General features: G+C 38.6%; 1 protein-coding gene across 10 annotated transcripts in view; it reads right to left on the reverse strand.

Moving 5' to 3' along the window:
• The window catches only part of AMOTL1 (angiomotin like 1), a 275805-nt gene that overhangs the window by 175733 nt on the left and 73090 nt on the right, over nucleotides 1-26982 (reverse strand). For 2 of the 10 annotated variants that reach the window (XM_007494990.3, XM_056794477.1), the window contains exon 1: nucleotides 7652-8033. The exons of 2 other annotated variants lie outside the window; for them this stretch is intronic. In XM_007494990.3, coding sequence (XP_007495052.2) covers nucleotides 7652-7703 — 52 coding nt within the window. In that variant the 5' untranslated portion in view covers nucleotides 7704-8033. Of the gene's footprint in view, nucleotides 1-6581; nucleotides 6859-7651; nucleotides 8034-8088; nucleotides 8226-26982 lie in introns of those variants that run through there. 6 more of the 10 variants (XM_007494992.3, XM_056794480.1, XM_056794483.1 and 3 more) reach the window with 5 other exon arrangements.

A 26982-nucleotide genomic window follows, 5' to 3' on the forward strand; every position in this document is an offset into this window, starting at 1 on the left:
ATTGATAAGCATTTGTTGAATACCCACTATGTGCCCAGGGATGAAGTTATGAAGACAAGAGTAAAAACAGTGCCTCCTTTCAAGATGCTTACTTTGGGGGGGGGGAGGAAATGTATGTATAGAGGAATATACAAAATCAATACCAGGTTGGTGGGCAGGAGAACCAGGAAAAATCTCATTAAGAAAATGGTCTTAAGCTGTGTCTAGAAGGTGATTTGGAATTCAAAGTGACAGAAGCTAGGAGGCAATGCATTATTTGAAAGAAAGTGGATGCAAAAACATTGAGATCAGTGACAGAGTGTCCTTTTTAAGGAACAATAAAAAGGAAGAAAGCCAGTTTGACTGGACTCTAGAATACATGAAGGTGAGTATTGTGTAATGAGGCTAGAAAAGGTAAGATGGAAACATTTTATTTTGTTTTAAACCCTTACCTTCCATCTGGGAATCAATACTGTGTATTGGTTCCAAGGCAGAAGAGTGGTAAGGGCTAAGACAATGGGGGTTAAGTGACTTACCCAGGGTCACACAGTTGGGAAGTGTCTAAGGCCACATTTGAACCCAGGACCTCCTGTCTCTAGGCCTGGTTCTCAATCCACTAAGCCACCCAGCTGCCCCCAAGGATGGAAACATTTTAAAGAAAAACATCTTTGAAAGACTTAGGAACTCTGATCAATGCAATGACAAACCACAGCTCCAGAGGACCAATGTTGAAATACATTGCCTACTTCTTGAGAAAGATGAAGGACTCAATATGCAGAATATGACATATTTCTGGAAATGGTCAATAAGGGAATTCATTGTAAATATGTATATCTGATACTAGGGTTTTATATTCCTTCCCAGTGAAGGAGAAATAGAAGGGAAAAGGGGAAAAAAAGTAGAATTCTCCTACCTCTCCAAAAATTTTTCACAGAAGGAAATCCAGAAAGAATTATAGATGAGCAGGACAATTTTGACAGTTATACTTTATACACTTAATAAGGAAAGTTTCATGCAAGTTCTCTCTTGTTTTATGATGCTCATTTATTTTGTGTTTGTTAAGTTCAGAGTAGAAATAAAACTAATTTTTGTAAAGGAAATACGTTGGAGTCAGACTATAAAGGGTTTTAAATTCCAAAAAGATCTATCTAGCCTAGAGGTAATATGAAGTCAGTGGAGTTTACAGAAAAATCCTCCCCAAAGACACCAAAGTGAAGGATGTATTGTATTCCCCCAAAGTAGGCCAGGACATCCATGGCAGGATCCTTTGATCTAGGGGAGTGAATGCCCAGCATCTATTCCAATGAATCAATCCAATCAATCCAACAACAAGCACATGCTAAGGGTCTCTTGTGGGAGGTACTGGGGAAATAAAGCCAAAGAATCAAACCATCGCTTACCTCAAAGAGCTTATAGTCTAATGAAGAAGACAAGTATACAAATAAGCTTATACAAATTAAATATAATTCAAGATAATTAAATAGAAGGCAATTTGATAGGCAGAATAAACTTCCTGGAGAGGTTGAAGAAATCACAAATCTAAGAGCTGTTGAATGGTATAGATCAAGACAGTTAAAAAATAAATAAAAATAACCCTAAAAGTAAAGACTCCATATTTAGAATAATTCATTGGGGAGATCCAACATGTTTATCACCCGAAAACCAAGAGTGAGGAAACTTAACATGCTGGTCTCCCAAAGAATCAGAGGGAGAAATTGTGTGAGGTAAAATACTTCCATCCCCCAATACAAAGTAACATCATATCTAATAGTCTGGCATTTGTCCCCTAGAGTCCTCTGGCTTCAGCACGAGAGTCAACTTGCAACATCAACTGAAATATCTCTCTATATTTCTCTCTCTTTCTCTCTGTTTTGTTTTCTCTCTCTCTCTCTCTCTCCCTCTCTCTCTCTCTCTCTCTCTCTCTCTCTCTCTCTCTCTCTCTCTCTCTCTCTCTCTCTCATTTTATTAATAAATGCTTATAACTCTTGCCAGACCCTTTTTACTCATTACAATATAGCATTAAAACTTTCGGATGGAAAAAGTGCCCCTATTAATGAAAACATGGACTTTAGAAGAGAAACCCCAGATATCAGGATTAAAAAAAAAAAGATATGCTTAAACTCCAAAATTAAATTTTTGCAAGATTTTTTTAAAGGTAAACAAAATCTAATATCATAGCAATAAGGGACCTTAGAGGCCATCACAATGAGTCTAACTCCTACTTTTAAAGAGGAGGAAGCCAAAGTATGACTGTCATACAATTAGTAAATGTTTGAGGTAAAATATGAGCCCAATTCTTCCTGACTACAAGTCCAGTGCCTTGCTTTTTCCTCTTCCTATAAAGAATGCATTTCCTAGTTCCTTCTCTCTTGTCCCGACAAAAAAAGAATGATTGAAAAAGTGAAAAATCTGAGATCCTCTCAATGCTTTGTCCAGAGAAAATCTTCAATCAGTATACACAAATATTTTACCAGGCGCTTCTCAGGCAAACTAAATTTAGCCAGTCACTTGCCTCCCTCATTTAGAAAGGTGGAAGACTATAACTATGAACTGTAATGCAGTGACTATAGTCAGGCTGAATTAATGTTTTGGTTAGTTTTGCTAGGATTTGGCCTTCAAGTGTTCTGACTCTGTGTCCAGTATCCCTTTTACCACTCTACAACCAACTTTAATCTACCTTTCATCAATTCATAACTAACTAATGCATTCTAAGCCATCAAAATAACCAAAAATATTATTTTTTAATTTTTTTTAAAGAGCCAGAGAGGATGAGAGGCAAAAAGAAATAAGAAACCATCATCCTGTAAACTGCTGAAATCCCCTGCCTTAAATCACAGAAATAAATATGCATTTGAGATTGAAAATCAAAGATAATATATGTAAAGCACATTGCAAATCTTGACGAGCCATATAAATGTCAGCTGCTATTACAAATCTGTCTTTATGGAGAGGCTTTAAAAAAAAAACCACCAGTTTAGAAAAACCATCCTAATTTATAGATTTTTCACTAGCTTTCCCCATGTTTATGCATTTAAGGACAATTACCACCACTAGTCCAGAAAAGTGCAATACTACTATTTATAGAATGTACTTTCCATGTCCATTAACACTGTTATCTGCCTTGAGCCTAATTTTTTTCAGTTTGTTCTGATTTCCCTCAAGCCCTTAGGTCCTAACTGCTTCATGGTTGGGGCAGAGATCACAAAGAATAAGCCCAGGGATATGGTGCCTTTGGTTTAATTGGTCAAGGGCAGATATTCTCTAAGTAGAATGCCTTCCCCTATAAAAATCATTCACATTTTTGCATTCATGGACTTTTCTTAACTACAGCATTTAAAAATCTCATTTAAACTGAAAATCCTCCATTAACTTTCATGAAAAGATGTATTTTAAATGATGTTTGATCTTCACATGTCCTATGGCACATTAGTATTCTGCACCTTCCAAGTGCAATATAGAATCTTAAATACCAAGATTTCTTTGAACCAAAAAAGAAAAGGGAACAAATCCAAATATATGAATGTTTTACATGCTTTTTATAATGAATTTCTGATGAAATTTACTTTATAAAAACAAAAACCAAATCAGAATCCAGAATCCAGACTACAAGCAAACCCCTGAGTTGAACCTCTCTTCTTTTTGGAAGAAAGGTGGAAGATTGGGATGAAATAGGCACCGAGTCAGTTCAGTTTGATCCTTTTTGCTTTGGTCTCAAAGGAACCTGAAGAGAGGTGATGATATCTGAAAACAACTAATAGAGAAATAAAAGGCATCACTAATGCCTATTTTAAAACATAAATAAATTTGTATATATATATATATATATTTGTATATATATCTGCATCTTTTAGTATTTTGAGAAGAGACAGTTGGGTAGTTCAGTGGATTGAGATCCAAGCCTAGAGTCAGGAGGATTTGGTTTCAAATTTGGCCTTAGATACTTCCTATCTTTGAGACCCTAGGCAAGTCACTTACCCCATATTGCCTAGCCCTTATCACTCTTCTGCCTTGGAAACAATACATAGTATTGACTCTAAGATGGAAGGCAAGAGTTTAAAAAATAAATAATAATTTTGAGAATTGATCATTTATCATTAATAATAATTATTATTGCTCACACTTATAAAGGGGTTTCCATAGAGCACTCATTTCATATTCACAGCTCTGTGAAGTAAGTAGCAAAAGTATTGTTGTTATTGGAGAAACTATCCAAATATTAAGTGCTTTGCCTAAGGTCACATAGCTAATAAGTTAAAATGGCAAGCCTCAAAATTTGTTGTTCTCAGGACAGAAGATGAAAAGCTAACACGTCTATTCAAATGTTATTCATGTACATATAGCTCACCAAGGTATTTTCAAGACTTTTTATTAAAGATGTCTTAGTGCTGTGAAAGCTCTATAACCAAAAACTCTGTACAAGTGGCCCTCCAGAGAATTACAGGATGCATAATGTGTGTGAAAGTTAAGACTACCCTCCAGCTGGGATATCAATGTCCATATATGGAGCAATCCTTTAAATACCCCAATATACTTAGAATCTTAATTGCTCATATACTTTTAGTAGTACTGAGTGTCCAATTTTTTTCCTCCTCAGATCCCCAAAACTCATTCTCAGTAAGCTAGATAAGCAAAGGGAATGGAAAGGAAGCCACCCAAAATCTTTGCTTGTTTGGTAAGTTTCCATAGGCCACAATTTGGAGGACTGGGAGCTAGCTGATTATTCAACATTTATCAAGCATTCATTTGTTGCCTTTTGGAAGAGAATTACTGGAGCATAGCTATTAATATCACTTTAATCTAGTTTCATTCATAAATGTTTACTGTGGCCAAAGAGTGAACAGTTTGTTAACATGTTGCTTCCATGAGTGGCCCAAACCATGCACAGTGATCTTCTCTAATATATATGTGCCTGGCACATAGTAAAATTTTAATAAATGCTTTATCTATCTATCTATCTGGCACTTCTGAACTTTTTCCTAGAAAACTCCAGGAAGTTTGATGTCATGATACAAACTCATTTATTTTCTTAATACCACAACTAGAGACATAAAGAATAGTTATGAACATATTAACATGGTTAAAGAGATCTTAAGAATTGTGTAGTCCAGCATTTCCATTTTTCAGATTAGTAAATTAAGACCAAAAGTTATATTATTTGCTCTAAGTCACACAGGTAGTAGTAATTAGTAGAGGTATAATTCAGGCTCAAGCCCTCAGACTCCAAAGCCAGAGCTCTTCAAGGAAGTTAGGTGGTACAATGGATAGAGGACAGGACCTGGAGTCAGAAAGATCTCTGTTCAAATTTGACCTCACATACTAGCTGTGGGACTTTGGGAAAGTCATTTAACATGTTCCCCTCAGTTTCCCCAAATGTAAAATAGAGATAACAAAAGCACCAACCTCCAGGGTTGTCATGAGAATCAAATGAGATGTTTATAGAATACTTGGCACAGTGACAGGACACATAGTAGGTACCATATAAATGTTAGCTATATTTTATTTTCTTTCCAAAGCAACACTTGTTAGTGAATACCTGATTGTTACAATTCCCACAGTATAGTGGGAAGTGTCCTGATTTGGATTCAAAGAATCAAATCTCACCTCTACTATTTATTACCTGTGTGACCTTGGGTGAATACATAAACATAAAAGGAAGTGAGCCACTCAAGTAGTAAGAAGGGGATGAGAGATGTAGCCTGAGAGTTGCACTGGTATCCACAAAAGTTATCTAGTCATAGAGGCAAGCCTACAGCATATTGGGTAGATTTTCTACTGATGATTAATAGAAAGACATGGACCAGACTAGCACAGAAGGTGCAGCTTGGAGGGAACTGGTAAGGTAGAGGTTTGACTAGATGACTTCTGATGTCCCTTCTAAACCTGTGATTCTATGATTCCCTTCTCTATTGGCCTCAGTTTCCTTAAAATGAGGGGACAAAACTAAATACCCTTTAAAAATACCTTCATTCTGCAGTTCCCAAGGAGTAATAGAATCAAATACTGAATTTTCTAAAGTGTGCCTTCAGGATCACAAAATGGGGAGTGGGTAGAAGGTAGATAGAGAAGAGAGGAAGAAAAATCTTGGTAGGAAAAAAGTAGGAAGGAGGCCTAGGTCCCATAGCTTAGACGCTCAGAAAAGAATGATTTTAGAGCAAGTAGGGAACGGTAAATTCTGTCAGGGGTCCTTGTAGGGAAGACAGAGACAGAGAGACGCAGAAAGACAAAAAGAGTTGGGGAGATCACTGCAGGATCTACCCATTTTGTCTCAAGTACTACAGACATAAGCACTCTGCCTAATTTAGCCAACTACACCGCTTCATTATCAAGCACAACTTAGTTACACACAAGTTATTAAATGAAAAGGAGGGGGGGGCAGGGAAATGCAGCAAGAGATCCTTGCAGCAGAGGGTTCTGGCATTATTCCATCTCTAATGGTATCCCAACTCCCCGATGGCTGTCACAGAGGGACGTGCTTTCCCCTGTCCTGTCACAAATGTCATATTCCAAGAAGAGCCAATTTCACTTGGAAAGTGAAATCGTTCCCCATCCGCTGACCACTCCTCCCCCACTCCCTCCACCCGGATTATTTGTAAACCACTAACGTTCTGGATCAGGGCTTTAACTCTCCTGTTTCTGGATCCTGGGCTGTATGAGAACAAAGAAGGCACTCCAGCCCGGACGATCTCCGCCTCGGAGTCCAGAGCACGTCCCCTTCAGTCCTGGGCGGCGTCGCCACATCCCACTCCAGGAGAGGGAGCGAACGGGCCCAGTTCCGTGCTCCTCCCAGACAAGAAGGGTCCTGCGCGCCGGGGCTCTCTGCCCCTCGGGCTGGGTGGAGTTGGGGTGGCTCTGTGTGTGTGTGTGTGTGTGTGTGTGTGTGTGTGTGTGTGTGTGTATGTGTGTGTGTGTGCCTTTGTCCTTTGCAGCGGGCACCCCCTACCCGGACATCCCCTCTGTGCTTCTCTCTCCGCCAGCCTCCCTGCCCACTCTTCCTTCACCTCCACCCCATACCCGTCTAAAAGCAGTTTTCCGCGAAAACCTTAATCTGCCCCCGCCGTCGCTGCCTCAGCTAGTTAAGACTCCCCCCCACCCACCCCAAACTACAACCATATGGCAGTTCCTCCGGAGGAAAGCGAGGCTCCCCTCCCAGCTAGCTCTCCTCAGAGAGCGCTCGGTGCCCGCCTTCTTCCCGGAGGCGAACCGCAAGAACCGCCACCGTGCACCAGCTCAGTCGCTACACTTTTCGTTTCCAAAAGCTGGGAACTGGAATGGGCAGGGGAGAGCGGCAGGAAGACATCCCCCTCCGCCTGTAAGAGTGGCAAGCACAGGCACTGAAAATCGCCTTCCCTCCTCCCTCTCTCTTTTCTTTTAAAAACTCCAGTGCAAAAGAGTGAGAAGTTGTAGAGATCGTGGCTGCAATCCCTCCCCAGCCCTATTGCCTGACTAGCGGTCAAACTCAGTCCCTGCTCCCTGCTCCCAGGCCAGGCTGACCGGCCTCAGCCCACACGTCCCCCGTTCAGAATCAGCCCCAGAAAGGCAAAGGAAGGAAGCCGGGGGCGGGCTGGACTAGCCTGGCCGGGTGGCGTGATCCGCGGGCTAAGAGGCAGTCACGGAGCCGCCCCCTCTCTCCACCCGGAGCCTGAGCCCAGCGTGAGCTGGGGACGCTCTTTACCTCTCACTCCACCAGGCTCGGGAGTTCCCAGGAGAAACTTTGCCATCCACATGAGGCCACCATGGCTAGTTCAGTTCCCAGGGCTGGGGAAAGCAGCGGCGGCCGCTGGCATCATGCTGGACATGATGTGTGCGAGATGGGGCGAGAAGCGGAGGGGAGAGCGGGGATCCGCGACCCAACAATCAGCCCCATTCACACTGGAATGAGAGGAATGTCAGGCCTTTACCTACTGCCCAAATCATAGCAACCTCTGCTGGGTCCTAGTGGTGCACCATGTACTCGCCGCCGCTCCAGTCCCCAGCGGCCCGGCCGGGTATCAGGGGGAGGGGGCAGGCGCTGGAATCCGTCAGTGTAACCCTACACTTTCGAACCCACCCCCACCACCCCATGCACTGCTGCAGGGCCCTAATGCCCGCCTGGTCCCAAAAACCTTTCACCTCCTGTCGCATCCCGAGAGACTTGATTGGTGAACTTGACTGACACCCGAACTCCTCGCTCCCTAGCCCAAGAAGTGAGACGTCCGGGAGGTGCCTAAGTGGGGAGAGCTCTCCTTTGGTGCCTCTCCGTAGGAAGATGACCTCGATTTAGAGCCCTGGTATAATTACGGACTCTGGATTTTCTCTTTTCCTACCCTCTCCGCTCCCTCCTCCAACTCACTCCAGCCAAGTCAAAGCAAAGGAACCGAAATCGAGATCCAGATTTGTCCCTGGGGTCCAGGTGGAGTTCTGCCTGGGGTTTTGTTTAGGAAAAAAAACCCTTCCAGGTTAAAAGGTTAGGGTCTTTGATGTCCTGAATACTATTGTATTTTCGTCTTTGCATTCTCCCTCACACTTCCCCCCACCCGCTGCTCCCCCTACCCCCAGTCACATGTAGTTAGACTACTAGCATCGACGTGCCTTCTTGCCAACAAACCAGAACTAAAATAGTCCCGGGATGCTTAGATGTTAGACATGGAGGCAATACAAGGTACCTATGAGCCACCTTGGCCTCAGAAGAGATAAAGCAAATGACTTGAGAAAAAACTTCCGATTCTTCCTGGGATTCTTTGACGGGACTGACAAATGATCGCCCTTTCCCCAAAGACTTAAAGGCAGCAGGTAGGAGGGGTGGGGGCCGGTAGAGAGCTCCATTCAGGCACCTAAACGTTTCCCAGCCCAAGAAGACTAGCTATTTGGAGGAAAGTATGGGCTAGAAAGATGACTCGGAACTACAGCAAAAGTTTAACGTTCAGGAAAGAGAGGAAACACCAAAGAGCTGCCTCCCCTTTTCCATCTGTTCTTTTCCTTTCCCAACGCCATAACACTACTCCAGGCCCCCATCCTCTTATGCGTGGATTAATGCAGTTCTGTCCTAATTAGTCACCTTTTCGCTGGGGACACGCTCTTTAATTGTTCCCAAAATCCAGTGGACACTGGCCTCAAATTAATCAACTATCATATTACTACTTGCCTTAAAAAAATTTCAATGTATCACAATTACCCTTCGAATAAAATCCAAACTTTGGTCTTCATTCAGCAGTATTTGGTTGATAATTTCATTCATTTAACAAGTATTCCCTGAATATCTTTGAAAGACTATTCTGTGAGGCAGTGTATTGCATAGAGGGGCTAGCCTTCAAGGTAGAAAGATCTAAATCCAATTTATGCCTCTGATCCATACTAAGGGTTTGATTCCCAGCAAGTCGTTTATCTGCCTTAGGTACAGTGAGTCTCCAGTGTAGAAATTTTCTACAATGGTGAAATTCAATAGGCCCAGATCCTCCCTGAAGAAAAAAACAGAAATTACTCAATGCTTATGGGCCAAGAAAAGTCTCTCTCATACATACCCCATATTCAATCTGTTGTCAAGGTCTGTTACTTTTACTTTTGCAGTATCTCTTGAATTTACCATATTCTCTTCTGACACTGTTACCAATCTGGTACAGACTGTTATCATCTCACTTCTGGATCATTGCAAGAGCCTACTGGTGGATTTTCCTGTCACAGCTCCATTCAGTCCATCCTCCAATTAATTAGGTATCAAGTAGGGGAGAGACATGGCTAGACTCTACTTGATAAACTCCTGTCAAATATAAAATCCTCTGTTTGGTGATTAAAGCCCTTCATAGGCTGGTGCCAGCTTACACCTTAACTTCTTTCACATTTCAATCTAGAGTTGCTATTCCTTGAACAACACTCTCTAACCATCCACTGTGTCTCCTTGATCACCCCTATCTTCCTTCAAGATCCAACTAAAATGCCACCTTCAAAACTTCTGATTGTAGAGGCAAGATATGCACATGAAACAGTTAAGTAGAAACAGCTTATGTTAATTGCCAAAATAAGTGTTAAGAAGGAGTTTTGAGAAGAAAGATTGAAGGAGAGCAATAGCTGGAAAGAATTTGAGCTGAGATCTGAAGTATGAATAAGGTTTTAAAAAGCAGCATAGAACATACAAACAAATGTATATGAGTATGCTCAAAATGTCTGAGTCCAGAATCATTATAGTTTGATATATTTGAAAGTACCTAGAGTTTGGATTAGAGAATAGTGTAAGGTAGCTTTGTATAGATAAAAATAATGGTCTCATAGAATTAGAGGATGTAGGGAGGGAAGGGACCTTGACAATAACCTAATTCAATCCCTTCATTTTACAGATGATGAAACTGGCCTGGATGCAATGTGAAGTTACACAGAAAGTTAGCTGGCCAAGCTCAGACAAAAACTATGCCCTGTCAAGTGACACTCAATTACTGCTGCAAGACAGAATTAATAACTTAAATGCAGATTAGCAGTTCTGGTCATTATCATATTTGTTTCTCAAAGGCATTGCTATATCAATATGTTTTCTGCCCTATATGAGGGTGAGGCTATAAAGCACATTTTGTCCAGAATATGCGGCTATTCCCATCATTTCCTAGCCAGAAAAATCCTTTTTCCAATCTCTTTTTCAGCTATTAAAATCCTAAACAATTTAAACCCCAGATCAAATGCAACTCTCTTCATGAAGGCTTTCCCTTGCCAATCCTTTGACCTTAACATCCAGCTACTGACAATTTGTCCTCCCACAAAAGAGCACCTAGATTTTGTCTTATTTCCTATGCCTTTGTTTCACATGGGTTAGACATGTCTTCTCAACTAGACCTTATATTCTTGAAAAGTGGAGATCATTTATGTCTTATATTTCTCCCTTCCCCACCATCAGGCATAGTGATGAACATGTGTCAACACACCTTTAGAAGATACTTATTAATTGATTAGATGTCTTTAAAAAGTTTACTTGGCAATTTACTGTCAATGTGGTTGGCTAAGAGGTTAGTTTTATAGTGGAGTCTGATGCATTTGCAGATTCCATCAGCATAAGGACAGGCTGAGACACACAGACTTTGTCTCTTCATATGGAGAATACTACAGAACTGCTTTCCAGGTGATTAGATGTAAATGGATACCCTAGATACACTGGAGCTTACATGGACATTCAATAACTGGTTTTGATTGACAAGAATCTTTTTTTTCTGGCTGCATAGCCAGAACTATTGAACCAGAACTGACCTGAGTCAATTCCAGACATTTCTTCATCTCAGTGTCTTTAGCTATACTCTGGGGGTGTAATTGCCATTGGAAGAGAGACTACACTGAAAGGAAAGTGGCCATCAGTGCTCCAAAAAATGGGTCCTGTATGGCCTTTTCCTTCATTCTTTTCCATTCAAGGTATAGAGAACAGAGACTTTAAAGTTGGGAGAACAAGCCAAAAGAATATAGGAGTCAGAAGATCCACTATAGAGCAAGGATCTATTTTCAGGAATTACTTTCAGTTCTCTCATCCAATCAAAGGATTTATACAGTAGTCATTCCGTAACTAGACATGAACTTGGCGGGACCAATGCAATCAATGTAAGCTCTGTATTTTTAAAAAACCCAAGATTTAAAATTTTTGTTCAAGAAAAATCATCAAGGAAAGAAGCTTGCTAACTACTAAAATCCAGAGAATGAACTGTTTGCAGAAAGATGCCTGAAAAATCTACACTACCTCAAGAAGATCCAGAGTGGACTTTGGGGTGTGGTTGATTGAACCGAAGATTGATCGAACATTTATTTTAAATGTATACTCTTATGCCAAAGGGAACTGCCCCCTAATTGGTTTTTGTCAATATGCCCAGCAAAACATTGGTTTTGCTTTCTCTCTCTTTTATTCCCCTCTTATCTCTAATTATTGTAGTTTCCTCTTAGAGGGTGAAATTTTGTATGCACCTGTAGTTAGAAGATTTTAGAGGTACAAGATGATTATGTTAAGTGATCAGTTGGGGAGACTAGTCTCCCAATCATCATCAGGGGGGATTGTGAATTTTAGATTTACTCCATAGTCTTTAGAATTTTAGCAACCAGGAATGTATACACCCCCACTTAAGTATTAAGTATGGGGGAGGATGGCCTATGACCCACACATGCTAGCAAGTGACAAATCAGAAACAACTGAATGACCCCCTGGGCTGTTCAAAGCCAAGTTTAAGCCACCTTTGGTACATGTGAGACACAGGAAGTGATGTAAAGAACTGCCTTTATATTTTGCATCACTTCCTGTGAGAGGGTCTTGGTGGTGGAATTTGACTGTGGAGGAACTTGATCATAAGACCTCAGACTGCTTCCCTTAGACTGTCAAGTAGTGAGTGCAAGGCTTACTCCCCTTTCCTTGGCTTTTCTGGAGACACCAGCCTCTGGGGAGGCCCATCTCTTGTGACTCCCTTTCCTTGGCTTTCTGGAGGCACCAGCCTCCAAGAAGGCCTCTCATCTTGGAGGAGGCCTCATGGCTGAAAGCTGGGCTAGATTTAATCCTCTGCCTGCCCTCCTTCCCTCCCCTCTCCACCCCCTCCCAGCCTCTGAGCTCCTGCCTGGTATCTCTCTCTTTTTCCTCTCTTTCTTTCTTCCTTAATATCTTCACTCTATTGTAAATAAACCACCATAAAATTCCATTTTGACTTGAGTATTTCATTGGGATTTAGAATTTAAATCCCTGGTGACCAACTAAAAATATATTGAGTCCAACCATAAGTTTTGCCCCTAACAGTCCTGAACTAAAATATTTTTAAATGCATACCTTCTGTCTTAGAATCAATACTCTGTTTGGTTCCAAGGCAGAATAGCAGTAAGACTAGGCAATGGGAATTAAGGGTCACATAGTTAGGAAATGTTTGAGGTCAAATTTGAACCCAATAACTTCTGTCTCTAGGCCTGGCTCTCAATCCACTGAACCTCTTAGCTGTTAAGTTTTGAGCCTAAACCCCATCCAGAGTGAGGTGGTATAGGGGGAAATGTTCATACATTTTTTCCTATATTTTTGAAGTAAATATTCCTTCACAAAAGCTAATTCTAAATGGAACTGGGGTATTCCTGAACTCCTAAATGAGGGAACATAGTTGTTGGGGGCTTGAGCTGATGGAAGCAAAAAATATCCCAAAAATCTCACAGTACCTAAGAATAATGAGTTCTGTAAGTAGTCTGTCTAGCTCTGGGAGAGTGAGTTAGAGGATACTAGTTATACTTGTAAGCCTACATCCTCCTCACCACCTACAATCATCTAATGTATCAGATAAACTAAAAACACAACAAAGTGACAGGAAAGGAAGCCTTCCTCAAAAAAGCCAACAGAAAGATGGAAACATGAGAAAGCAAAGAAAATATCTTAAACATGCAGCAATAATATAGGGTAATTGAATCTCATACTAAGAAGAATGAAATAATTAAAATTAGAACCCTACAAAAAAGAGAATATAATGGTCCCAGGCCATCTCAGTCTGCCCTTCTCCCACCCAGAGTGACTGGAAGACAAGAAAAAGAACTGAAGGTTCAAGATAAGAATTGAATTTTAATTCAATACAATAAATATTGATTAAATGCCCACTGAATGCAAGACCCTATATGAGATCCTTGAAATATAAAGGAAAAAATGTCCTACCTGCAAGACATTTACATTCTACTAAATGAAACTCTTCATGGAAAACTAAAAGTGGAAAAAAGATTTGAATCAATCAAAGATAATAAAGCTAAAATTAAAAGGAAAATGAATAGGTAAGAGGGAAAAATCTTTGCAAGTGTTTCTGATCTTGTTCCTGAGATGTATGGGGAACTGATTTATAAGAATAAGAGACATTTCTCATTTGATAAATGGTCAAAAGATACCAATAGGTAGTTTTTAGAAGAAGAAATCCAAGCTAACAACAGCCATAAGAAAATATGCTCCAAATCAGTAATAAATGGAAATAAAAATTAAAGCAATTATAGGGTTCCAATCTTGCACCTATCCAGTTGGAAAAATTGATTCCAAAAAAGGGGAAGTGACAAATGTTGAAAGAGTCATGGGAAAAACATGTATATTAATGTATTATGAATAGAGCTAAGCATTGATCCAGCCATTCTGGAAAGCATTTTGGAATTATTCTCTAAAAGTCATCAAATTATTATACCATTTGAACTAGAGATTTCTCCTATTAGGTCCATATCCCAACAGATTAAAAAAAAAAAGGAAAAGGGCCCATATGTACCAAAGTATTTAGAGAAGCTCTTTTTCATAGTAGCAAATACCTAGAAACAGAAGGAATGCCCATCAACTGAGAAATCAATGACTAGATTATGATGTATCAATATAACAATACTATTGTACAATAAGAAAGATGAAAAATTTCAGATACCTGGAAAACTTCTATAAATTGATACAGAATGGTGTGAACAAAACCAAAAGGATAATTTATATAATTATAATAACATTGCAAAGACATACAACTCTAAAAGACTTTTAAGAAATCTGATCAATGCAAATAACCAAGAACAACTCAAAGAAACCATAATAAAACATACTACTTACCTCCTGAAAGAGAAATGATGGACGCAAGATGCAGATTAAGACATATTTTTTAGAGATAACCAATATGGGAATTAACTTTGTTTGAATATGGATTTGTTTTACAAGGATTTTATTCATTTTTTCCATAAAAGGGCAATGAGGAGATGGAAGGATAGAAGATAGAATTTTATTTTTGGAAAACAATATTAAACATAAAAGTTCAAAAACCCAAAATGAGAATACATTGCTTAGGTTTGAAGGTGAAAAATCTTAGCAAAATAGTATAGGCACCTTAAAAAAGGAGAAACTAAAAATATTCACAGATCCTCTAAGAAAATAATAGAGTAAAAATGTAAGACTACATGAGATACCTACTATCAAAAACAACTGACCTAGAAAACAGGGCTTGCAGAGATAATCTAAGAATTATTGGCTTCCCAGAAGAGTATGATGAAACAAAAAACTGGAACACTATGTTTCAGGATATCATAAAAGAAAATTGCCCAGATATATTGAAACTAGAAGGCAAAATACAGATCGATAGATCTGCCAGCCACCACCAGACAGAAATCCCTCTTCTTATGAATAACTCTTCCAGATGGAGGATTTTCAAGTTCTAGAATTCCAAGTGCAATGAAAAAATATTGCCACTGAACAGGAAAAGACAGATCATGTACTAAGAAACTCTACTTAGAATCCCAGAGGACTATCTATCAGCAACAAGAGAAGAAAGGAAGTAGTAGACTATGACCTACTGAAAAGCAAGGGAAATTAGCCCAAGAATAATTTATCCTGTAAAATTCAGTAAAATCCTACAGTGGAAAAATTGACTTTAACATAATTAATGATTTCTAGATGCATTTCTTTTGGGAAAAAAAAAGCCAAAGTTAGGGGAAATCTATGAAATAAAAACAGAGTAATTCCATTTGGATTTAGAAAATTTGAGTTCCAATCTTGGCTCAGACATTTGCTAAGTGTGCTCTTGGGTGAAGTGTTTGACCCTCGGTATCTTAGACTCAAAAAATTCAAAAATCATTTTTGATAATAAAAAGCTATAAACAAAATATGTGCATAAGGATTGGGGAATGGCTGAACAAATGATTATATATGGATATATGGAATTTTATGCACTATAAGAAATGAGATCATGAGGAAGTCAGAGACTTATGGGAAGACCTGTGTAGGAATTAATGTAGAATGAAAGAAGCAGAACCAATATATACATATGTGTGTGATAACAAACATTTATACAGTTCTTTAAAGCTGACAAAGTTTTATATACATCCCCTTATTAGAGTCTCATAACATCCTTGGGAGGGATATATTATTATCTTTATCATTATCTCCATTTTACAGTTATAGAAACTGAGGCTCAGAGAAATTAATTGACTTATCCATGATTACACAGCTCACAGGTATCAAAGGCAGAACTTGAACCTAGGATTTCGTGACTCTCTATCCAAACCTCTTGCCATCATTTACAGCCATGTAAATAAAAACAAAACAAATTTGTTAAATCTTAGTACTAGGCTGTCAGAGTAAGAACATATCCTTTATGAAATGCTGTTAAACCATCTATTCCAGACATCCCACTGGCTTTGGGCCCCTCATTTGTAAAATGTAGAGGTTTAATCACCTTCAGAAATAGACCTAATAGTGGTATTGTTGGGTCAAAGGGTATATACAGTTTTATGCCTCTTTGAGCATAATTCCAGATTGCTCTCCTCTGTTACCTGGATTGATAAATGTTTGTTAAACTGGAAAAAAAATGTAGAGGTTTGAACCAGAAGATCTCTGAGGAGGTCTTCCACAAGTCAATAAAATAACTTGGTTTCAGGAAAGGCATTTTGTTAGGGGATTGTTTGATGGTTTACTAGGAAGTGTCTATCCATAAATTAGTCCCCAGAACAAAACAAAATTACAAAAGGAATATGACCCTGTCAGTGTCATCTTTCCAAGTCACCTTGCTATCTTGTCACCTTTAGTGGAGTTTACACTAACTTTTCTCTGGCCAACAGAATAGAATACAAATCAGCTTCTGCTGTGGCAGGGGAGAACAAGAGTGATATTTGGCCCTGGCTCTAGGTTTTTAACTTACAAAGAACTTTCCCATACATGAGCTCATTTGATCTTTAAAACAAAAATGAAAGGGCAATTCACATTTATAGTACTTTTAAGTTCACCAAGTGCTTTCCTCATAAACATCCTGTGAAATAGGTGTTATACAAATATTTCCTCATTTTAATAGATAAAAAACTGAGACTTGCTCCTGCTCACCTATCTCACCATCTTTTCAAAGTCAGGATTTAAACGTAGGGCCTTCAATTGCAATCTGAGTCTTCTTTCTGCCACATCATAATATTCCCTGATTTTAAAGGTTGTAAGTACTCCAAACTATCTTCCAGTTTTCAACTTAAAGGAATCTTTTTAAAAGTATGTATACTGAGGTATTAATTAGACTTGGGAAATCCAAGGTCCAAGATGAACCATTCAGCTCTCCAGTGATATATAATCAGGACTCTCTCTGGACCAACCCAAAGCCACTCTTCCTAGCTGTATCCAGCCATAAGTGCTTCAGCACTGTGCATCTTAGCCCTTTGAGACGATGGATAAGTCCCCTAATTGACTGCTGAGCAGCAAAAGCAAATGACTCAGTGAGTATTTTTAAGGGAACAGTCCCATTTTCAGTTTTCTCTACCCTTCTGGCTATGTATCCTATCAAGAATGATTGATTTATTAAACTATTACTTTGTGGGATGGGTGAAGGGTGACTTGCCTTATCCTTCATCCTGGATACCTTGTGGCTATGAACACCCATTCTGTCTAAATGAGCCTAAGCCTGGTTCTTGGGCTGCTTCTTTCATGTTTTTTCCCTTGATTTTAGATGACTATATCTCATTTGATCTTCATAACAAGTGTATGAGGCAGGTTTTCAGATTTAATTATCCTTATTTTACAGATGAGGTCAAATGATTAGCCCATTGTTACACAGCTAGTAAAATGGTGCTGGGAAAAATTTGATAGGATGGTATCAGGAGAGGTCAACCTTTAGGCAGGGGCCCCATCGAGTCAGAATGCTACAAGAAAGCCATGGACACCTGAGGTTTACAGAGGCACGGGACAAAAAAAGTTAAGGTATCTGTAGATAAACTCCACTTCCTACAGTGTATATATCCTAGTGTTAGTCCCCAAGGGAAACTCTTTGTGAAGATTCCCAATTGGAAAAAACAGGAAGGAATCTCCAGGACTGCTCATGCTGAGGTCTGCCCAAGGCAAGGTGTGGCATCATGTCATTCATTTATTTATTCATAAATTTATTCAATGTCCATTTATTAAGTTCATCCTATGTCATAGACCTTGCATTAAATGTTAGGGAAAATACAAAAAATATGTTAATCATAGTCTTTTAAGCAAAGATCAGATGATCACTTAATAGGCATGTGGTAGATGGTACTTTTATTCATTTTTGTCTCCTCCCCCCATTACTTTCTTTCTCATGCTTTCTTCATTGATTTAACATGCAAATATTAAGCATCCATTATAATTTACAGAATATACAAAAGGCAGAAAAAAGCAGGTTTTGAGCTCCTTTCCAACTCTTAAGACTGTTAAATAGACTTTGCCCTCAAGGAGTTAAAACTGTGTCCTCTAAATTTGTCTCTGGTACCTCCTCTATTGGTGATCTCTTCCAACCCCTTATCTCCCTTTTCCTCAGTTCCTCAACTTTCCTTCCAGTGTTTGAAATCCTTGAGCACAATGAAACTGTTTGAAGCCACCTAATTCAGTACCCCCACTAAGACCTACCCTCCTCAGGCGATACCTCCAAATCTTAATAAATTATCCCTCCATCCTCTTTTCCTTTTCCTTAGTATAATCAGATTAGATAGATTTTAGGAGAAAATTATAAGAACATTGGTTCACATTTATATAGGGCTTTTAGGGACATACAAAGTCTTTTTCTCATGTAGTAGAGAGATTGGGCAATGGGGATTCAGTTCTTAGAACATATGCAATAAATAGGTATAGCCTTTTAATTGGCTACTGAGACTCTACCTCTGACACTACCTATGTGATCTTGAGCAAGTTACTTAACCTCTCTCCCCTCAAGTCACTTATCTGTAAATTGAGGGGATTGGACTAGATGGCTAGATGGTCTCTGAGACCCTTTCCCCTCTAGGTCTCTGGTCCTATGAGAATTATGGACTCTTCCAGTTCCAGATGGAGTCATTCGATTAGTTACTTCATTTGCCAAAAAAAAAAAGAAAAAAAAGGTTGAACTAGATCTCTGATGTCTCTTTCTCTTTCAAGATTTATGATCCCATTTTATAGATGAGGACTTACAATGCTAGTAATTGTCAGAGACAAGTCTCAAATCCAGGTCTTATGATTCTAAGACCCCTTTGAAGTTTCACCTACTGGCCCTATACTGCCCATTGAAGATGCCCCTAAAAGTAATAGCTTGTGATTTTATAGTATTTTATAGTCAAAGACCATTTTATATCTAGTCTCACTCTGATTCCAAGCATAATTTCACAATTGCCTCCTCTCCTCCTCACTTTCTTTCTCATACTTTATTCATAAGTCAATATTTAACATACATGCATTAAACATATACAGTGTGACTTCCAGAATATACCAAAGGCATAAGACAGACACTTGCTCCAGAAAAAGGTCAATCAAACCTTAGAATACCCAGCTAAACTTCTAATTTTGTGTAGTGTGCCTACATAATAGGTGTTCAATAATGCAAATTGATTGGTTGATTGATTAGTGCAGAACTAGAAAGGAGAGTCTTCCAGGGAAGAGTCCATTAAAGAGTTGCTCGTGGGAGGGAGAGGGAGAAGGGAGAAAGTAAATAGAGGCTGAAGGGAACCACCAGGACCAAAAGATCAGAAATAGAGAGTTGGAGGGGGCTTTGAAGGTTATCAGTACAACTTCTTCATTTTATAGATGAGGAAACTGAGGCATGAAGGGGAAAAAAACAGGTCTGACCTCATGTGTTTATTCCCTGCATCCCTTCTAAAATAGATAAATCCTGTAGTGATTTATTTATTTCCCCCTCCTCCATCCAGAAAAACCAAGTGAGAAATTGGTTAGAGTTCTTGTATTTCCAATGATGTATCAGACAGATGCTTTAGTTTATAAAGCTGGAAACATACCCAGGCTTTAAAACAACAATACAAAACCTAGATTAAAAAAAAAAAAAGGAATCATCTAAATAACTGAGGGAGTATGTAAGTCAGCTTATTCATAATTCAGATCTCTTGCAACCTGTTTTTAGGTGAAGCTTATTGGGATTCTTTATTATTGTTGTTTATAAAACTTGACCTTTTGCTTCATAGCAAGATAGAATGCTGGCCTGCAGGGCCACTGTTCACACCCATTATGGAATTCTAGTATTTTCAGATGTTCTGAACACTTCTCCTCTCTTTCACAAATACAAATAAACATGCACAATAGCATAACAGATTTTGAACACATGCATATCAGTTATAGCTAACAGGATCGCAAAATCTAAGAGCATAAGGAAAGCACAAAGATCATTTTATCTAGCCCTTACCTGGACAGATCAGTTATACATACAGAAGTAAGTGACATCTCTTTCATTTCTTGTGGTTTCCATTGCTCAAAATAGTTCAAAGAAAGCAAAACTTGAGTTCTAATCCTGCCCTTGTCCCAAAGTAGCAAATGTGATACTTAGCAAACTATTAAACCTCTCTGGGTCTCAATTTTTCCATATATAATAAAATGAGAGGGTGTACTACTGGGGGATCAGGAACCAAAGTTTGATAGGTCTAATAGAGGGAGGGAACAGATAAATAGAAGCACCACTTCCTCTCCCAGTCAGAGTTACACAAGGGAACTTGAGATTGGATTGCTGTCCAGAGCTGAAAGGTAAAGGGGAAATCCCCTTCAGTTTCTGCTTCTGTTTTCTTCCCTGGATGGATATTATCTTGATCCCCTTAGTACATTTGAAGAATGAGATGTTCAGTTCTTCTGAATTAATAAGATCTATTTGTTGTTTGGAGATTCAGGATTGGTGAGTTTAGGGAATAGGGAAAAATAGGAAGTCCCTATTTCTGTTTCAATCTAAATTCCCTTCAGGGGTTGAGGACTCAGGTCTAGGGACCTGGGTCCCTGAGGATGTTGTAGAGTCAGGCTAATGTAATTTCTTAATATAGAGACATACAGCTATTAAAGACATCAATGGAAAATCTTCTGGGTGGATAGTCTCTTGTCTACCCCACAGGGAAAAAGTCTCTATCCACCACTATTGAGGAAAGATGGCTAATCTGAGTTCTTCACATTGATGAGGCATCACAGCAGGTTAAGCTCAGCAAGTTGCTCTTCTTGCTCTCAGTTCAGAAGGGAATAAGAACCTCTTTTCAATTATCCATCTGTTTTTCTTGACTAGAGGTTCTAGTCCCATTCCCCCATTGTCAGCCAAAGTTCCATTTCCTTCCTGCATGAGATTTCCTTGTAAATCAAGTCCTTGCAGTACATTCTGTATCTCATTCATCCACAATGGTTAGACTTGAAAATCTCTAGTGTCCCTTCTAGCTCTAACTTCTCCTAAAACTCAATGACTCAGATCTCAGCAATCTTGTACTTTCATTTAATTAAGAATTTATCAAGTATCTACTATGCCCCATACTATATTATATCTTTGGGAACTGGAGTTTTTTCCATTTGTAAAAAGCACCTATCTCACAGTTTTGTTGTTAGGATCAAATGAAATATTTGTAAAATGTTTTGCAAACTTTCAATTCCTATAAAAATGTTTATATTAGTATAATTACTACTACTACTACTACTACTACTATTTCTATTACTACTGTTACATCTGACACTTACTAGCTGTGTGACTATAGGCAAATCACTTAACCTCTTTGATTCTTCATGTCCTAATCTTAAAGATGGATATAATAATTCCTATAGTAACTACCTCATTGGGTTTTTGTGAGGTTTAAGTGAGACAGTGAATATAAATAATCATGTAGCTTTTAAGTGCTATACATATTGAGCCACTGGGTAGCATTGGTAGCCAGTATTCTGATCCCATTCAAGCAGAAGGAGTCAAAACTGAGGGAAGAAGGGATCCTCTTGTTCAACCTATCAGGCAGAAGAATAGTGATGTTTCAAGTTCTCTATGGTTCTTAGAAAATGTGAATAATCCTCTATTCTTCCTCTTTCTCAAGGGCAGCACAAACTCATTATCTAGGGCTTGGGATGCATTGTGGATTTACCCAATCAGAAAACAGTTTTCAAGCTCCCACCTCTGGCAAACAGCTCCATCTCTTTGATTTTGCTCTTTTCTGGGTTTTCTCCATTTATCTGTTCCATCATAAGCAAGGACCTCTAATTGCTTCTCAGCTTGGACAAGTGGATTCATAGACTGCTCTGGCAAGAAGAAACTTACCATCACCGTGCTACATTTGTGTGTCTCTCACTGTCAGTATGGAATTCCACTGCCATAGCTGTATTATGTCAATTCCTCTTTCATGCCCCACTAAGATACTGAACTTGACCATTCCCTTCCCTTTTCCTTGTCTGACCCTATAGTTACAGGGCATGGTGGTAGAGTGAGGTTACCTACCCAAATATCAATTACTATTTTATAGAGGAAGAAACTGAAACCTAGAAAGGTTGTTATTGTTTTAAATAGTTGGAACTGTGCCAACATTATGGCAGCAGTCATCATTTAAATGACCTTTAGGTCACTTCTAGGATTAATTTTTAATCCTAGAGATTCTCTCTTATGGATTTCACTTCTAGCTACAATTGATTACCATTTTTTTGTAGCTCTTCTGTGATATGGTAGAAAAAGCATAAGGCTAAACTGTCACCTCCTCTAGGCAGCCTTCATTCATCCTCAGCACCCTCCTACCCCAAGCTGAAAGTATTTACTCTCTCCTTCCTCAAATGTCCCTGGAACACTTTGTCTGGCTATTTCCTGTCCTTCAGCAATCCCTATGTTATTCTTGTGAAAGTATGTATTTTAACTATTCCATCACCTCAATACAATATAAACGTCTTGTCTATCATTTTTATCTTTCTGTCCCCAGCACCTAAAATGCTTCTCTGTACATGGGAAATACTTGAGAAACATTTGTTGCTTGTTGAATTGGTTTGAGAAAAAAGACACCAGAATCCTAGTGCTAAATGCCACTAGCCAGATGGGTGACCTTGGATAGGTCACCTCTGTGGGCCTCAAGCGACACTTCTGTAAATCTAGGGGGTTGGAACAACTGATCTCTAAGGTTCCATATAGATCTAACATTTGTCTTATGCCCCACAAAACACACTAAGTTTAATTTAACAAATAGGAACAATAGGAATTAAAACATGAGAACCCAATGTTGCCCCACATTTAGAGAGGAAAAAAAAAACATATGGAAAGCTACAAAGGGTTTCTTTCCGCAGTGGAAAGAGAATGCCCTTTCTCATAAGAGTAGGAGGATTTGACAAACTTCCATCCCAACGATACACTCCCAAGACTGCACAGACCAGTTTGGAGGCTTGCTGGGACTCGGAAAGGGGAGGAGGCATAAAATGCACAGCCACACCAATTCTATCCTGATGTTCTTTAGTTGCCCTAAAACCCCTGTGTCTAGATTTGCATATTCTGAGCATTCACACACACACACACACACACACACACACACATTTTTATATTTATATATATATATATATGTATATATATATATATGACTCTTTTATCGGGTGCTTCAGTGATATGAAAATAGAAAAATAATTTTCTGGCCATCCAGTAATAAATATAGTTGCCCTAGAGAATCTAGGAGGCAATATAGAAGGGTATAAGAAAAAAAGATGAAAGACAAAACATCCAATAGAGGAAGGCTGGATATAAGCCTGGTTCTCAACATATAAATCAACAGTAAAACTCATAGTGATTGAAGTAAAAAAGCAGCAAAATGTAAAAGGGCTATAAGGTAGTGGATAAATATTATACTATAAAAAGAAAATTAAACAAAGATCTCCATTGAAAAAGAAAATTCTATGAATTACCCAACAGAAAGAACATTCTAGAAAAGTTTAAAAGAGAAGTACAACTTCTAGAAAACTATAATAGTATAGAAAGTAGTTAAGAAGTTGGAGCTCTCAAAGTAGAATTAACCAAAATAAACAAAGTATAGAATTTATTGAATATATTTATGATGAAAATCCCTCAAAATCAGTAGAGATAATGAAAAAGAAAATGGATGATTTAGAACTCAAAAAATATATGAGAAAAAAATTGGCAAAATAGAATAAAAATACATTAATTTTGAAAGAGCATATGAATTCTATATAAACCAAAAAAAAAAAAAGATTGGCGTTAAAGATATGATCTGCACTGATAGAAAGACCAAAGGTCTCCCACAAGAACAAGATAATTTTTTAGAAATCCAAGTATTTTTAACTACTATAAGAAATAATATAAGAACATGATCCTGTACTTTTGAATTCTTTAAAAAAAGTACTCTTCAAAACCATGGATCACTGCCAAAGAAAAATTTGCATATAAAACTCCTCTGCAGATTAATCATCTCTCAATAAGGGAGGCCCCCCACCCCCAATTTTTTATCATGAAGAAATCTCAATTGAAATAACTCAAGATTACTCCACAACTACAAGAATTCAGAGAAAAGAGTAGAATATTATAGGAAATGCAAAAAGGGAATATATGTATGTGTGTGTGTATTATTGCCAAAAAGCTGGACCTAATCATCAACAAAATGTATAGATATTCAACCAAAAAGAATTTGAAGCACCACTCAAAAAAAAAAAAGTTAAGCAGAACATTCAGTTTATAAAGATTCCAAAGAAGATAAAAATTTAAAAGTATTTTTTAAAGACTAAGCCATGAAATAAATTCTCTCATATTTATGTTATTACTTTTAAAAAATTAGATTGAGCATTAAAAGAGAAGCAGAGGAATCATCACAGAACAAAAGGCAAGGAAGCAGCTTAAATGGTAAAGTGAATAGAGTATCAGGCCTGGAGGCAGGAGGGTGTGGGTTCAAATCTAGCCTCAGACACTTCCTAGCTATATGACTCTGGGAAAGTCACTTGACCCCAGTTGCTTAGACCTTACTGCTCTTGTCTTAGAGTTGATACTAAAATAAAGGCAAGAGTTATAAGAAAAATTAAAGCAACTAAAGAGCTAAACATTTAAGGTGATATCAAAGAAATAGGAGAAGCAAAGGGGGAGAACTGAATTAATATTATCTGAAACTATTCCCATACTCCCCTAGAAATTATTCATTGATTTAGGTAAGATAACAGAGTGAAAGCTTACTTGGTTTGGTGAAGAAGAGACACCTCTCAAGTGCCTTAAAATGAACAGAGAAGGGATAGTAAAATAGAATAAAAACAGATAGAATAGAATAAAAAGGGTGAACGGGAAGAAATGGAATGGGGGAAGTGAATGACAGGTCTCAATTTCAAAAAAAAAAATTAAAGAGTGTCATTAAAGAATATTCCAACTTTTCTTCCTTTGCCCCTGACACTATACCCTCTCCTCTTCTACAGAAATTTGCCCCTTCAACTATTCTCTGTTTTTTCCTAATTTTCAACTTCTCTTTATCTACCAACTCCTTCCTTCTTATCTACAAATATAGCCAAAATTTACATGTCCATAAAAAGCCTTTTCATGGTCCTCTTCCCTCAAGTTATAGTAATATATTTTTCTTCCTTTTAATAATCAAACTCCTGTTTTTGAAAAGCTGCCTCCACTTTCTCACCTTCTACTCCTTCCTGAAACCCTTGCAATCTGGCTTCCATAACCACCCATTTAATTGGAATTGCCCTCTCCAAGATCAGCAATGATTTTATTGCTAAATGTAATAACCTTTCCTTGAGTCTTATCCAGGTTGGCCTCTCTTTGAGCACCTGACACCATTGTCCATTCTCTCTTTCTGTATATTCTCTCCTTGAATTTTGTAACATTACTCCGCTTTGCTTCTGTCTTCCTGTCTGTCTGACCAATCCTCCATCTCTTCTGGAGGATAATTATTCATATTGCTACCCCTATTCTTGGCCTCTCCTTCTCCTTGATAGGTGGGGGTATAGTCCAAGATTCTGTTCTAGGTCTTTTCCTCTCATTGTCCTCATAAGTCTCACAAATTCAACTTTCATCCCTCTGCAGATACCCCCAAACCATGGATCCAGTGGTCATATCTCTCCTGAGTTCCAGCCCCAAATTCCATACTGCTCATCTTGTTCACCTGAATATCCCTTAGCCATATTAAACACATGATCAAAGCAGAACTCATCTTTCTCCATAAACTCATGTGTCAACTTGGAACCTAGAAACCCCAATCTTGAGATCTTGAAAACCCCAAGCTTGTAGCAGTGTGAGGTCCAAAGACCTCAAATTTGACCTTGTCACATGAGGATTTATCCTGGAGGGAAATCCCAGACTCAGTTTCAGACTGTAGCAAGGGAAGGTAGAAGTTGCAAGAATGATTGACAGGTCTTAAGACTTAGAATCTTTCATGAGCTGGTTGGGTCAGACTTCCAAGGAGCAGTTTCCAACAGACTCAGTCTGGAGCTGAAAGTGAAAAAGGAAGGTGTGTGGCTGAGACTCCCTGAACAAACCACCTATCAAGCAACTGGCCTTTGAGATTCAACTGGCTGAGGGTGAGAGGAAAATCTCTAGTCTTCCTGGTGGACAGATTGACTGGGGAAAAGATGTCTTGCTGGGACCATCTAAGGACACCACAAATGAGATTCTTGATACCTGAACAACCATTGACTGTGTGTGTGTGAGATTCTGGGTTTACTGTGGGATTTATTCTTAATAGTCTTTAGTTAAGATAGACAGTTTAAGCTTAGATAATCAAATATAGTGAATAAAAAGTCAGATGCTACCCTTCCCCTTATTCCTTCCCCAACATCTTCCCCTTCTCTGTTAATAAACTCAATTTATTTAAATGTGATTTTTCCCCTTGTGTATAAACCCTTTCCCCTTTCCTAAAATCCCCATAACAAGATTAACAATAAACCTTAAAATACTTTAGGTAGAGCTAGCAGACTCAAATCAGATGTTAAGTACCCTTTTTATCCTAGTAGGTTTTCCTATTTTATCAAAGTCTTTTCTCAGATAGCCCAGACCTTGGCTAGATCTTTCCCTTTTGTATCCATTGTAAGGCATCAGCCTCTCTCTGGTAATATTGTCTAGAACTCTCAATTCTTTGTATCCATTGTAAAGTCAATGTTTGTCCTCAGTTTGCTGTCCTCAGTTCCCTACCAGGTATATAAGTTTCCCAATTTTCATAGTCCCTTGGAGATGTCTTCTAGCATGGTGGCATTTCTCAGGACTGGTAGTCAGAGTAGCCAGAGCCTTGGGCTCTGTGTGGGTTTTGAGTGTGTGACTCTGTGTGAAGGTCTAAGAATTGTACCATATTCCTCTCTTGATTAAAGACTTGGTTTTTCTGACTATTTAATAGTTCTGTTGTTTTTCCAGTTTAACACATGCATCCTCCCAATTTCCCCAATATCACCATTCT

The sequence above is a fragment of the Monodelphis domestica genome, chromosome 4, assembly GCF_027887165.1.
Source record: "Monodelphis domestica isolate mMonDom1 chromosome 4, mMonDom1.pri, whole genome shotgun sequence".
NCBI lineage: Eukaryota > Metazoa > Chordata > Mammalia > Didelphimorphia > Didelphidae > Monodelphis > Monodelphis domestica.